General features: G+C 42.6%; 1 protein-coding gene across 1 annotated transcript; it reads right to left on the bottom strand.

The window, feature by feature from the left end:
- Nucleotides 1-351: 351 nt before the first annotated feature.
- Polr2d (RNA polymerase II subunit D) lies at nt 352-5,723 on the bottom strand. The gene is made up of 4 exons (XM_051202319.1): nt 5,603-5,723; nt 2,736-2,916; nt 1,813-1,908; nt 352-692 (listed from the first exon to the last, which is right to left on the bottom strand). The coding sequence occupies exons 1-4, from the start codon at nt 5,673-5,675 to the stop codon at nt 614-616; spliced, it is 429 nt and encodes a 142-aa protein (XP_051058276.1). The 5' UTR covers nt 5,676-5,723; the 3' UTR covers nt 352-613.
- Nucleotides 5,724-14,357: the final 8,634 nt, after the last annotated feature.

The raw sequence follows: 14,357 nt of genomic DNA, 5'->3' as shown, positions 1-14,357 counted from the left end.
AAATAAATAAATAAAATTATCAAACAAAAGAAAACACAGTGCTCCGGTTTATCTCTCCCTTTTCCAACTAGGTAAGAACATTCTTCCCCTACACAAGTTTTTTTTTTTTTTTTTTTTTTTTTTTTTTTATATAACAGTTTAGTTTCAAAATCTACAAACTATATTTATATTAAAAACTGAAATGTCAAGAACAAAGAATAATACAGGGTCCAAAAAAAGCAAGGTAAGAGGTAGTCAACACATCTGTCTACCTCACCAGTTCCAGAGTGCAGCACGCTTGACCACAGCAGCCCCCACAAGGCTGCACCAAGAAGACACAATACCCATGTGGTCTAATAGTCACTATGGAGACAGTACCCAGACCACCACCAAGATAGCTTTCCTCTTCAAAAGCCAAGCCATGAGTGTTGGCTCACACCTGTAATCCCAGCACTTGGGAGGCTGAGGCAGAAGGCCTGTCAGGAGTCTGAGACTTCAGAGTGACATTGTATCTCAATAAAGGAAACTCTACAAAAGCGGCCCAAGCATCTTCTGCAACTGCACTCCTGTGTGAGGCTGACCAGGCAGGGCTGTGGTGCCATTCTGTGCCGTCTCGGGACCAGGTGTCTGAACATTAGTACTGGAAGCTGCGCTTGGTCTGGATATCATCAAGAATCTGCTGCAGTTCCTCATCTTCAAAACGCCCTTCCAGGCTGCAAGAAGACCAATAAACGTAGGTGACTTAGCAACTGCCAGTTTTCCCACGCTGTTTTTCAAAGAGGGTTCACACCTGAGTGCAGTGCTCTTAGCTCTACCATCTTTAAGCTGATTCCTTTTCAATATTCCCCTATAGAAAGAAGCACTAAAAAGTGCAAACATAAAAATTATTTTTTAAAAGCCTCAACAGTTACATATGCCTTAATGTTTTGTTCTGTTTATTTTAGTTAGGCTTGATTTTTTGAGGCAGGGTCTCATTATACAACTACAGTTTGCCTGGAACTCAAAGATTGGCCTGATTTTCTTGGATTAAAAGCACAAACTAGTAGGCCCTGCAATGATTCATTTTTAGTCATTCATTTGTTGACTGACCGGACTGTGTCCAATAGCAGTTATCACCAATACCACACTAGCGAATACTGGAATACCCTTCTGGGTAATGGGAATTAGTCACATTGATTTTACCAGACAAAGTATAATTGCTGTGCTCCTACCTGCAGTGTATGAGAATTCTGGCTGTTGCTTACGCTCCTTTGTGAGGTGCTGGGAGAGCAAACTCAGACCCTCACCCACAATACGCAAGTGCTCTGCCACTAAGCCACACCCCTAGCACCTTGTTCCATGTCCTTCCTATCAGCATGGTATAAAAACATCAGGCTGGCACGACGGTAAAGCTGGTAAAGGTTGCTCACCACCAAATCTAAACCTGAGTGTGATCCTGGGAACCTACATGGTAAAAGAAAACTGACTAGCCCAAGTCGTCCACTGATCTTCACATGCCTAATGCGACACACATGTGCATGCACGTCCACACATACACAAACAAAAAAAATCAATGTAAGAAACTCAACTGTTGCTGACATCTGCAATCCCAGCTCTTGACAGGTGGAAGCAGGACAACCAAGAGCTCAAGGACAGCCTTGGCTACCTGAGACTGCCACCAACAGAGAGCAGAACCAACCCCCACTCATCTCTCAAACACCATAAAATTACATTCTTCTTCAGGGCTGGCATGCCACCACCCCAAATATCAAATGCACACAACACTTGGATCTGGCAATCTGACTTGAAGAAACCTATGAAACACAGACAAAACTTGTCCCACCCAGTACTGACCTTGGAATCAGAGCTTTGGACTCCTCAGCAGTCTCTGGGCAAAGATTGGCTAAACAGGCCAACTCAAACTTATGGAGCTTTTTCTGGAGAAGCAAGCTGATTGTAGGGAAAATAAAAACACAGGAAGACAAACAATAGAGTAGGAGTGAAAAGAGAGCAGTAATGGGGAGAAATTAGTATGATCAAAATATATTCTATATTTGTATAAAAATATCAATGTCACAATGGAACACATTACTATGTACTATTAATATATGCTAATAAGAAACAAAAATGTCAACTGTCAAACAATGATCAATAGCAAAAAAGATCAAATGTAGGTGAGAAAAAATATTTGCAATCTTTGATTAGGTCATGGAGGCAACAGAACCCCCCTTCCAATCACTTCCTATTCTTACCCCTGAAAAAAAGTTCCACAAAAAAGGAAACAAGCAAAACCAGCAGGCAGAGCCAAGGAAACTGAAGAGAGCATAGCAGGGTAAAGAGTCATCCACTGTGTTAGAGAGAGATCACACAGCAGCTAAGAGCATTCACTGCTACTCTTTCAGAGGGTCCAGGCTTGGTTCCCAGGACCCACATGGTGGCTCACAGCTGCCTGAAATTCCAGTCCTGGGGATCTGATGCCCTCTTCTGGCCTCTGTAGGTACTGCATGGTACACAGAAGTACAGACAGCCTTACACACTGGCAAAACACTCTCAATATAGGTCGGGTGTGGTGGTGCATGCCTTTGATCTTGGGGATGGGGGATGGCAGAGGCAGGCTGATCTCTGTGAGTTTGAGGCCAGCCTGGTCTACAAAGTGAATTCCAGGACAGCCAGGGCTGTTACACAGGAAAACCTTATCTCAAACAAACAAACAAACAAAACAAAGAAAAAGCACCTCATAAGTAAATGTTGTCTTTTAACTTATTTTTAGTACTCACCTGCGAACACTGGCAATGGTCTCCCTGTTTTTGAAACGACTGAAGCGGGCTGTATAGTTTAGGGTTTTCATGAAAACCTCTGAAAGTTCCTGCTCGTCTTCTGCACTCTCATTCTGTTGTTTTCGATGCTCCAGAAGCATGTGAACTTCAGAGTTTAGAAGAGTCTCAGCTGTTTCAAACTCTGCAAGAAGAGTAACTGTTAACTGAAAGTACTCTTTTAAAAGCATGCCTTTGCCAGTCAGTGGTGGTTCACACCTTTCTTTAGTCCCAGGATTTGGGCAGCAGAGACTGGATGATCTTTGAAACGGAAGTCAGCCTGGTCTATATTATTAGTGAGCTGCAGGAAAGCCAGAAACACATAGACTCAAAAACAAGCAAACCAAAAAAAAAAAAAAAAAAAAAAAAAACCAAAAACAAAACCAGAGGGTTAGAGAAATGAGCATGTACTCTTGCAAAGGAAGTTCAATTCACAGCACCCACATCAGACAACTCACAGCACCTCTGGCCTCCTCAAGTACATACCACATAATAAAAATAAAAACAAATCTTCAAACACTAACATAAGGGCTGGAGGGAGGGCTCAGCACTTAAAAGAGCACTGGCTACTCTTCCAGAGAATCAGGGTTCTGTTTCCCAGCACTCATGTGGTAAGCTCACAATCACCTCTAAATCCAGTTCCAGGGAATCAAATGCCCAGTTATGGCTCCTATGGGCACCAGACATACATACACATACGGACATGTATGCTGGCAAAACATCCTTACATGCAAGCTGACTAGTTGGATCAACCAAACTGGTGAGCTCTGGGTTCAGCAAGAGAGTATGCCTCAAAAAATGAAAAATAATCAAGGAAGCTATTCAACATCAACTCCAGGCCTCTATAAGCACCTGCACAAGAACATATGCCCACATATATGTACATAACGTATACATATACACACAAACAATAAGTTAATGTTGCCATCTGGGCTGTAGCTTGGTTGATAGAATGTTTCCTCAATATGCACAAAGCCATAAATTCCATCCACAGCACCTGGGCACATTGGCTGTAATCCCAGCATTTCTGATGCCAGCCTGGCCTACATTCCAGGCTAGTCAGTGCTATGTGAGACTCTGTCTCAAAAAATGGGTGTGCAGGAGCAAGGGCATCATCCATAGAGATGACTTAGTAGTTGAGAGGACTTAATGTTCTTGCAGAGAACCCAATTCAGTTCCCCACAACCAGTTCAAGTGTACACTGCCCATAAATCCAGCTCCCGGGCGATGTGATACCTTTGGACTCCATAGGCACCTGGATATACATGCTTGCTTATGTGCATGCTCCTGATCATGCCTGCACATGCGCACGCAAGCACACACAGACACAAACACCTAAGTTTTCAGTAGACACTTGGTTACAAATATCAATAAGATTTGTTATAAACAGGGTCTGGGAATGTAGCTCAGTTGACAGTGTCTAGTACACACAACAACCTAGGCTTAAACTCAAGAGGTGGTGGCACAAACCTTTAATCTCAGTACTCAGGAGGCAGAGACAGAAGGATCTCTGTGAGTTTCAGGCCAGCATGGTCTACAGAGTGAGTTCCGGGATAGGCTCCAAAGCTACAAAGAAATCCTACCTTGAAAGTTAAAAAAAAAAAAAAAAAATCCTAGGTTTAATTCCTAGCAGCATGGAAGTAGAGGCAGGAGGACACCAAGTTCAAGGCCATCCTTGCCTACTTACCTAGTTTAAGGCCAGTCTGGGCTAAATGAGACCCTGTCTCAAAACAAAACTCACAAGAGCACAGCACAAATCTTGGGGTCTTACTGTAATGCCCAGGCTAGCCTTGAACTCTTGGGCTCAAACTATTCACCTACCACAGGCTCCAAGTAGCAGGAGCAGGGTACTATGCCCAGCTGGTGGCACACATTTATTCACTGAAAAGCAGGCACCAGTCATCCCAGACTGGAACCCATCTTGCGCCCAACCATTCTTCATAACTCAAAAATATAAAGAGGGCCCAGAAACAGCATCTTTGCTCAGGGGCAATGCACTCTTCTGACCTACAGGCCTTGAAATGCTTTTGACTAGCTCTGTGATGGGGCCATAGCTCAGCTTCTGCCAGTTGCCAATTTAGAATTAAGATCTTTGCTCCAGGGCGGTGGTGATGCAAGCCTTTAATCCCAGCACTTGGGAGGCAGAGACAAGCGGATCTCTGCGAGTTTGAGGCCAGCTTGGTCTACACAGCGAGTTTCAGGACAGGCTCCAAAGCTCAAAACAAAACAAAACAAAGACCTCTGCTCCAGATCTGTCTTTTGCATGCCAATAAATGGAGATAAATACCCCTAAATGTCAAGAGCACATGCCCTTAGTTTCAGCACTCAGGAGAATGGAGCAGGAATGTGACAAACTGACGACCAGCCTAGGATACATAGCATGAAACTCTGGGAAAAAAAAAAAAAAAAAAAAACTGCCGGGTGTGGTGACGCATGCCTTTGATTCGAACACTCACAAGGCAGAGGCTGGCTGACCTCAGTGAGTTCAGGGCCAGCCTGGTCTACAATATGTGCTGCAGGCCATCAAGGACTACAAGTGAGACACAGTTTCAAACAATAAACAACAACAAAACGGTAGCAAGTGGAACTACGAGAGTACGATATGTGGCCATCCAAGATTCCAAAACTCCGAGCGTGTAATCTATTAAGAAGGACGTTTCTCCAAGGAATTAACTGAACTTCGCAAGGGCTCCTCTGTGCCATGCAGACCAACCCCGTGTGTATCCCTTGGTAATCCTGCGCCGTGCCAGGGTTAAGGCTAACCAGGGAGCGGATGACGACTGTAACTCAAGGACCATGTCACCTCGGAGCCGAGCAGTAGCGGGTCCCACCTTTGGGAAAGATGAGCTGAGAGGCGTCTTCTTCTACGTCGCCAGCCCGGGGATCGCTGCCGCCAGCCGCCATTGCTTTGGGATGTACCGCCACAGACACCACCGGAAACGGAAGCCGCGAGGGCGGGCTGCCCACCAGGCGAAAGAACCTATCCGGTTCAGGGGCGGGGCCAGGTGGAGAGGGCGGGCCCTAGGGAGGCGGAGCCGGCCGGGAGGGGTAGGTCCTGCGGGGAAGGCACTGGAGGGAACCCACGAGCTGGCCTCACCGCGCGAGGAGGGCGCTCAGGACGCAGTCCTGGTGGCTCCCGGTCGTTGGAGGGGGTTCTGTACTGCCGGTTTGGAGACAGCTCTTTATTTTCTCCAATACACCCACCCTTGCCGTGAGTCCTGGGATGGCCACCAAGCCGGTTCAGGAGAAAAGGATTAAGTGAAGTGCAGGAATGAACAGTGATTGACCCAAGGAATGGCCTATGATGGGAAGCTGGGTAGGTGACTACAAACACATATTGGAATATCTTTCAATTATTTGACTATGTAAAAAAACAAATTGATTAACCCGATGTGGTGGTCATGCATTAATTTACTGGGCAAGAAGATAAAGAGTTGAAGGAGATGGGTGTGTAGTGGCAGGTGCCTTTAATCCCAGCGGTTAGGAGGCAGAGACAGGAGTTCAAGGATAGCCTCTTCTACATAGTCATAGTTTCAGGACAGCCACAGCTACAGAGTGAGACCCTGTCTCTCAACAAAACAAAAACAACGTTCAAGAAGAGCCTTGGCAGCCTGAATACGTGGCTCAGTGGTTAAGAAGAAAGAGCTTTGGCTAAATAGCAAATCCATGATTCCATACCAATTTAGGCTCCATATTATCCTGTTGCAAAACGGGGAGGGGGTGGGTTAATGGTTTCTGCTCTATTTAATAATTCAGAGCAAGTGAACTCTAATATTGAGGATCCTTTAGTGTGTTTGTTGGGACATTTGAATGGTAAGTAGAAAGTTAAAGGGAAAAGTGATGCTATTTTCAACACAAGAGAAAACACATGTTTGTACAATAAGAGGAGAAAATCTTCCCCAGCACTGGGCTCATTAGGAAACAGTAGTAAACTCTGCTAACTTAATAAAAAATGGATTGAAGGGGTTGGCAGATCACAACCATGTATATAATTGCAGTCCAAAGGAATCCAATGTCTTCTGGAAGGCAGACATACAAGTAGACAAAACACCCATATAAATAAAATAAATAAATAACTCTTAGAAACAAAACCATAACACTTCAGAACACATGCTGGGCCTTACCAAACTCCTGCAAAGAGACTGGGCGTCAATGGCAAATGCCTTTAATCCCAGCACTCATGAGGCAGAGGCAGAAGCAGGCAGATCTCTGTGAGTTTGAGACCAGCCTGGTCTACAGAGCTAGTTCCAGGACAGGCTCCAAAGCCACAGAGAAACCCTGTCTCGAAAAAGAAAAAAAAATCCTGCAAAGATATCCAGGACAATAGCTCATGGTCATACTGTATCTAGATAGGTAGAAATGGGCTTGAAATTCAGTACATACACAGGTAGAGAGAGAAAGACAGAGAGAACAGGAGAGAAACCAAAAATATAAACTAATATTTCACAGGTTGGCTTATTTAATACATTTTCATTCAAGAAATCATTATTAGCCATCTGTAAGGCCATGAGGTTAAAATGGTGAGTTAAGTATAAATCTGTTCTCAAAATGAGCTCACCAACTGTAGTTGATGAAATATCTGACAAACGATGTAATGGAGTTAAACAAGGTGCGAAGGAAAGATAGGGTCTAAAGTTGGGGTATGGTTTAAATGTATCCCCTAAAGGTTCCTGTATTGGAAGCTTGATTCCTCTACACTTGGAAGTCAGAACTGGTGGGACCTTTAAAGGGGGGGAACTGGACCTGGGGAGACGTTCAGGCACTTAAAGTGCTTGCCTTGAAAGTATGAGAACCCACATTTCATCTGAAGGAGAGTTTGGGGAATAAAGGTGGACAAGGAAAGAAAAAAAGCAGACTCCCTTGTTCTCAGAAGACATTAGAAGAAACATCAGGAAAGCATGGAGACAGGTATCTAAACAGGACCACCCATAATGGGATAGGGAGATTCCAGGGGCCCTATAAAATACTCAATTAAGAATCCATTTAGGAATCCTGACCTGGGTTTCTCCTATTCCTAAGGGAAAAGGTGTTACTTTTCCCTTTCTCCACGGCTCAGTCTTATGTCTTTCCTAGGTGTTTACATTCTTTGTTCATACCAGGGAGTGAGCTTGATGGCTAGATGACCACCAGTGCCCTTGTTATAGATCTTGGAACCTACACAAAGTGCTCATAACCCAAGCCCTGGGGAGAAGGAAGATAGATACAATCCCTAGGGCTCACTATCCAGTCAGCCTAACATAATTCTAAATCAAGGATGCTGAGAGACCTCACTCAAAGGAACCAGATGACATTCTTCCAAGGCTGTTTTCTGTACATGGATGTAAGTGTACACACACAGAGAGGCAGAGATATGGCTCAGTGGGTAAGGCACTTACTACCAAACCTAAGGAGCTGAGTTTAATTTCCTGTATCCATGTGATGAAGGAGAAAATTGACTCCCAAAAGTTGCCCTCTGACCTACATACATGCACCATGGTGTCTGAATCTGGGTGTGAACACACAAAACATATTTTGAAGGTTTTAATGATTTGTTTTAAAAAGAAGTGATGCCCTTAGACCACTGGAACATACTTTTAGGAGGAATTAATGTTAGGACTCTTTGAACAACAGACTCTCTGAGTTTCATATTTGCCATGTATTTTCTCCCTCTTATATCCTCCATGATGCCATGTGTTGTGAGGTCCTTGACAGAGCACCATGCCCTTCAGCCTCCAGAACTGTAGGCAGATTTTTTTTTTCTGTGTCCTAGCAGCTGCTCTCAAATAACCACTCAGAGACTTAATATTAATTACATTCTCAGCCAATAGCTCAGGCTTGCTACTAGCTAACTCTAGAACATTTTAAATTGACCCATTTCCATTCCTTCACTTGCTGCTATGTGGCTCATTGCTTGTTACATCATTTTGTACACACCCTGCTTCCTCTGCATCTACCTCGAGACTCCTCAGGCTCTGCCCTTCTTCCTCCCAGCATCTCTTTGTTCAAAATAAAATAAATAAAAAATCCTGCCTAGATATTGACCAATGAGAGCAATATGTATTTACAGTGTACAGAGATTGGTTCACAGCATATCTCCCGTTTTGTCTAGTTAAAAAGCAAGGTTTTAACTTTAACATAGTAAAATTATATGCAACAAAACAGTTATCAAGTAAGAATTATAGTTACAATATCCAGTCCATTTGTTGAAGACAGGTTAAAGGAAGTCCACAATTACCCAGATAAAGAATTAACAGGGCTAGACACAGTCAGAGTTTCTCTGTATAGCTTTGGAGCCAGTCCTGGAACTTGCGTTGTAGACCAGGCTTGCCTCAAACTCACAGAGATCTGCCTGCTTCTGCCTCCAAGTGCTGGAATTAAAGGTATGCACTACCACCACCCAGCTTTTTTTTTCCTAATTATGCATTATTTTTAAAATGAGCTGTATAAGCACAATACCCCAAACAAGAGTAGAGACATACATATCACATAAAAAACTTTGCATCATTAAACCAAAATTCATGCCAATGTAAAACATTTTGAGAGTTAAAAGTGATTAAAGTAGATTCAATAATCTACCCTCTTATCTCATTATTTCTATATGATATGCCTTTTTTTCATTTAGAAAGAGATCTTTGAATTTAGCTCTTTTGTTTAGAGTTTTTTTTTTTTTAACTATGATCAATAACACTTGTAACCAACAACCTCCCTTAAATGATGACAAACACCCATAACCCATAATCAATCTTTTGGGAATGTGGAAGATTTTTTTTCTAGACTGCTTCCTGTTGTCTGAGGTACTGGCATCTTTGAGAGACACTGAGAAAATTTAGGGTGATGGTTAAGTCTTGGTTGGAGTAGTTTTTGAGGTTGGACCATCTCAGCCAACAACCTTGAAGCTGATCTGGATGTAGAACTCTGAGGGAACTGCAACAGAGGCCAGATCACCTGAGCCTTGTTTGGCACCTTGTTATGAAAATATATAAACTTTTAAATCTAATACAGTACAAGTATGGAATATGTGATATGTGTAAGTCTGTTAGAGATGACTTTTTTGTTTTATGTTTGAGCAGGTAAAATATACATCCTGTATCTTGTAGTTCTTCTAGGTTTATTTCTTTGTGTTTGTAGTCAGGATGTTCAGGGGGTCTTCCCCAATCAGACCTGATCCATATCAACCTGGAATGAATCCACAGCCTCTCATCTCCTGTGGAAATAAAAGCATAACCTATTCTCCATAGTAACATATATTTTGACTTTTGTTTTGAAGTGAAGACATTTTAAAAATATATAGGTGGGTTTAGTCTAGCAGTTTTCATAATCTTAGCAACTGTCTTTCCTTCATTAGCAATCAGAAAATCTAAAGATAATAGCATACTGACTCTGTTTATTTCACATATTTATATGGTTTATTCTTTTTTAACTCTATTCCTTTTTAAGGACTTTTAAGGACTTTACTGTTATTTTTAAACTACTTTTTCATCTATGTCTGACTCTACCCTTTCTCTTTTCTCTCTCAAGCCTATGCATTTTTTAAAAACACACTATAACCAGTTTAGAGGGGTTTTCAGTCTGAATCTGTCTTTCTTGAGCATCTGTATTGTTTCTTGATCACATGAGACACATCTTAAATTGCTATGTCAGTTGCCACCAGTGTCCCTTAGCTCAGTGGATGGCAGTAGCACATGGTGGTTGGAGGCTGGTGACATCCAGCGGGAAACTGCTAGAAGACTCATCTTGGTACTGCAGCCTTTATGAAAGACATGAGCTCTGCTCTGTTTTTGTGTGTTTAGAACATTTTTTAAGCTTTTTAAGGTTTTATATGGATGTAGGTGCTAAACACTTGGGCACCATTTGTATGCAGAGCTTTTTGTGTTGCCAGTCAGTTCCTAACTACCCCAGAGATCCATTATTCTTCTTCTTCTTCTTTTTTTTTTTTTTTTTTTTTGTTTGTTTTTTGAGATGATTTCTCTGTGTAGCTTTGGAGCCTCTCCTGGCACTCACTCTGTAGGCCAGCCTGGCCTTGAACTCACCTGCCTCTGCCTCCCAAGTACTGGAATTAAAGGCATGTGCCACTGCCTGGCTACATTATTAATTATAAATGTTTGGCTGATAGCTTTCTTGTACACTGTAAATATGTATTGATCTCATGGTTAATATTAGCTGGTAGCTAGTCAGGATTTTCAGGGCAGAGAGAATGCTGGGAGAAAGAAGGGTGGAGTCAGAGAAGTCGAGAGCCAGATGCAAAAAAAGCAACATGGGAAGTTCATAGATGAGGTAATCTAGCCTTAGGGCAGCACATAGATTCATAGAAACTGGTTAATTTAAGTTGTAAGAGTTAGTTACTAATACGCCTGAGCTATTGGCTGAGCATTTATAATTAATAATAAGCTTCTTTGTGGTTATTTGGGAGCCATTGCTGAGACACAGAGAAACTCCACCTCCATAGAGCTATGGGTTCTAGAGGGTAATTTTGATCATTAATTCTGAATGTCAGTTTGAATGGCTTTTATCCACTGAACCATCTCCGCAGAACCCCTACCTTGTTATTATCAAGGATTCTGGCATTGTAAAATCTGAGAAATATACTTTTTGTTACCACACAGCATAGCTAAATGTCATCTTGGTTGTTTTAAAAGCATTTTTGAGATTTATTTTATTATTTTGTATGTATGACTGTTTTGCCTGTGTGTATGTCTGTGAACCACTTGTGTGCCTGCTGCCTGAGGAAGTGGTGAGGCTCCATGTGGGGCACTGAGAATTGAACCTGGGTCCTTTGTTCCTAACTGCTGAGCCAACTCTTCAGCCCAGTCATCTTGTTAAGATGGACTCACTCCAGCAAGGATTTGTCCAGCAAGGAGAACTTGTCCTACCACAGTGCTGAAGTAAGTGAACAAGACATGACCTTTACCAGAGAGAGTGACACAGCAGTGTCCTATTACCACATCACCACAACAGGATGGAAACCATCTTGGGGGCAAGCCTCACTGCCTCAAGCTAGGCAGGCCTTAAAACTCCAGATATGATGGGCAAGGTGATATATGCCATGAATGCCAGCACTGGAGTGACAAAAGCAGATAGATCTTTATGAGTCTGAGATCTACATAGTGGCTTCTGGGCCAGCAAAGGCTACCTAGTGACACCCTGTCTCAAACAAACAAAACCTTCAGATCTCAAGCCAGCAAGAGGACTCAGGGGTTAGTGGCATTTGCTGCCAAGCATCATAACCTAAGTGGTCGAAGGAGAAAACCAACTCCCAGAAGTTGTATGCCCTTACAAGTACACACACAGGTAGGGTCACACAAATAAGTAAAATTAAGCAAACATCTCCTGGCTGGGATGTAACTCAATGGTAGAATACTTGCCTAGCATGTATGAGGCCCTGGGGTTAATCCTCAGAAGCACACACTCACACACACACACACACACACACACACACACACACACACACACACACAGAAAATTATAAGAGCAAGAATGTAGCACAAATATGCTTATTGTTTCTCCAGGATCTGGTCTTGTCTGTACTTTAGGTCTTCTGAGTCTGTCTAGCTCATTAACAGTGGGTGGCAGCTCTCTGATAAAGTTTGCATGAATTCTGCAGTAGACTTAGAGCCACATAAAATAGGATCTTGGAGCTAGGGATGTGGCTCAGCAGAGTGCTTGCCTATCATGCAATGCCATATAACAAACATCTGTAACTCCAGGTCCAGGGGATGTGACCCACTCTTCCAGCCCCCTTAGATACTACACTGGGGTGGAGCATGCATCCTGTAATCCCATCAGATGATAATTATATAGTGATTTCAAGGTCATTTTGACATGAGAACTTGTCACCCCTCAAAAGAGGGGAGGAGTAGAATTTGAAGGGCAGTGTTGGCATTTTTCAGCTGTATACCTGTTTGTGAGTTGACCATACTCCAGTCAGTTACCCTAGTAAACTCATCTTTTGCCAAGCTGGATTTATTTACTCTCTGCAACTTCAGGAAGCTTATGTTGACTTGAAACATAAATACTGCCTCCTTCTACATACCCAGGTTCTCCAACAGTGGCTCTCAGCTTATGGGTTAAAACTCCTTTTACAAACCTCTACCTCCAAAAATTTTCACATTACAATTCATAACATTAGCAAAATTACAGTTATGAAATAGCAATGAAAAATAATTGTTATGGTGTGTGTGTTGGGGGGGGTCACCACAAGAAATTGCATTAAAGGATTGCAGCATTGGGGAAGGTTAAAAACCACTGTTCTAAAGCATTTGACACTTGGCCATAGTCCCACTTTATATATGGTACTAACAATTCAGGTGGTGAGAGAGCCATCCAGCCATAGCATTGTGTACTGGACCTTGGTTAAGGAGACTTCCAACAACAGACTGGGGCTGAAGAGATGGCTCAGCAGTTGTCCCTTGCTACACAGTAAGCCTGGAGTTTGAATCTCATTCACAGTCCTGGGTGGGTTGCTTGGGTTTTTTTGTTTTATTTTTGATACAGGTTCTCTATAGCCCTTATCAACTCTCCTGGAATATTGTAAACCAGGCTGGTCTTGAACTGAAAAAGGCTTGCCTGTCTCTCTGCCCCTGAGTGCCAGGATTACAGGCATGGGACACCATGCCCCTCAAGTCCCAGTGTTTTGCCTGCATGTACATGTCTGTGCAGTGTGTGTGTGTGTGTGTGTGTGTGTGTGTGTGTGTGTGTGTGTGTGTGTGTGGTGGTAGTATCTAAGGGAGCTGAAATAGTGGATCACATCCCCTGGAATCACATATGTTTGTTAGCTGTCAAGTGGCATGTGGGTGTTGAAAATCTAAGTGCTCTTATCCATTGAGCCATTTCTCCAGCCCAGATTTTTTTGTTATTGTTTTGGATTTACTCTGTAGCCTATGCTTGTTTGGCATTCAGGCTGACCTTTACAACAATCATTCTGCCTCCTGAAATTAGAGGCATATCAAGTTTTGCTTTTTGTTTTTTCCCATATAGGGTTTCTCTGTGTAACATCCTCTGTCCTGAAACTCTCTTTGTAGAACAGGCTGGCCTCAAACTCAGAGATCTGGCTGCCTCTGCCTGAAAAGTGATGGGATTAAAGGTACTACAGCCAGATTTTTTTTTCAGTTTAAAAAATTATTGATTTATTATGCCTATTGTTCTGCTTGCATACATATCTGCATTCAGAAGAGGGCACCATATTTCATTGTGATGACTGAGCATCCATGTGGTTGCTGGGAATCGAAATCAGGACTTAAAAGAGCAGCCAGTGCTCTTAACTTCTGAGCCATTTCTCCAGCCCATTGTTCTCTTTGAGATAAGATTTCTTTCTGTAGTCCATCCTTGCTTTGAACTCCTGCCTATCTTTCTATAGTCTCCCAAATGCTGGGATTACAGGCATGAGCTACTGTGCCCAGTTTTGAAAGAGCTTTAAGGTAAGCTTATCACCCCTACTCTCAGAAAGACCTACTCTTGTTGTCCTTAGCCAGAGAAAGATGGTCGTTTCTTTTTATCACATATTTAAGCACCTCTAATCCCAAATGATAAGAATCCTTAAATAATCACTTATTTCTGTGAGCATGTATGCGTGCCAGGCCACATGGGTTAAAAAAAAAAAAAAAAAAAAAA

Source organism: Phodopus roborovskii, unplaced genomic scaffold (genome assembly GCF_943737965.1).
Source record: "Phodopus roborovskii unplaced genomic scaffold, PHOROB, whole genome shotgun sequence".
Taxonomy (NCBI): Eukaryota; Metazoa; Chordata; class Mammalia; order Rodentia; family Cricetidae; genus Phodopus; species Phodopus roborovskii.
Note: the sequence above shows the minus strand (reverse complement) of the source record. Positions and strands in the feature narration are given on the sequence as shown.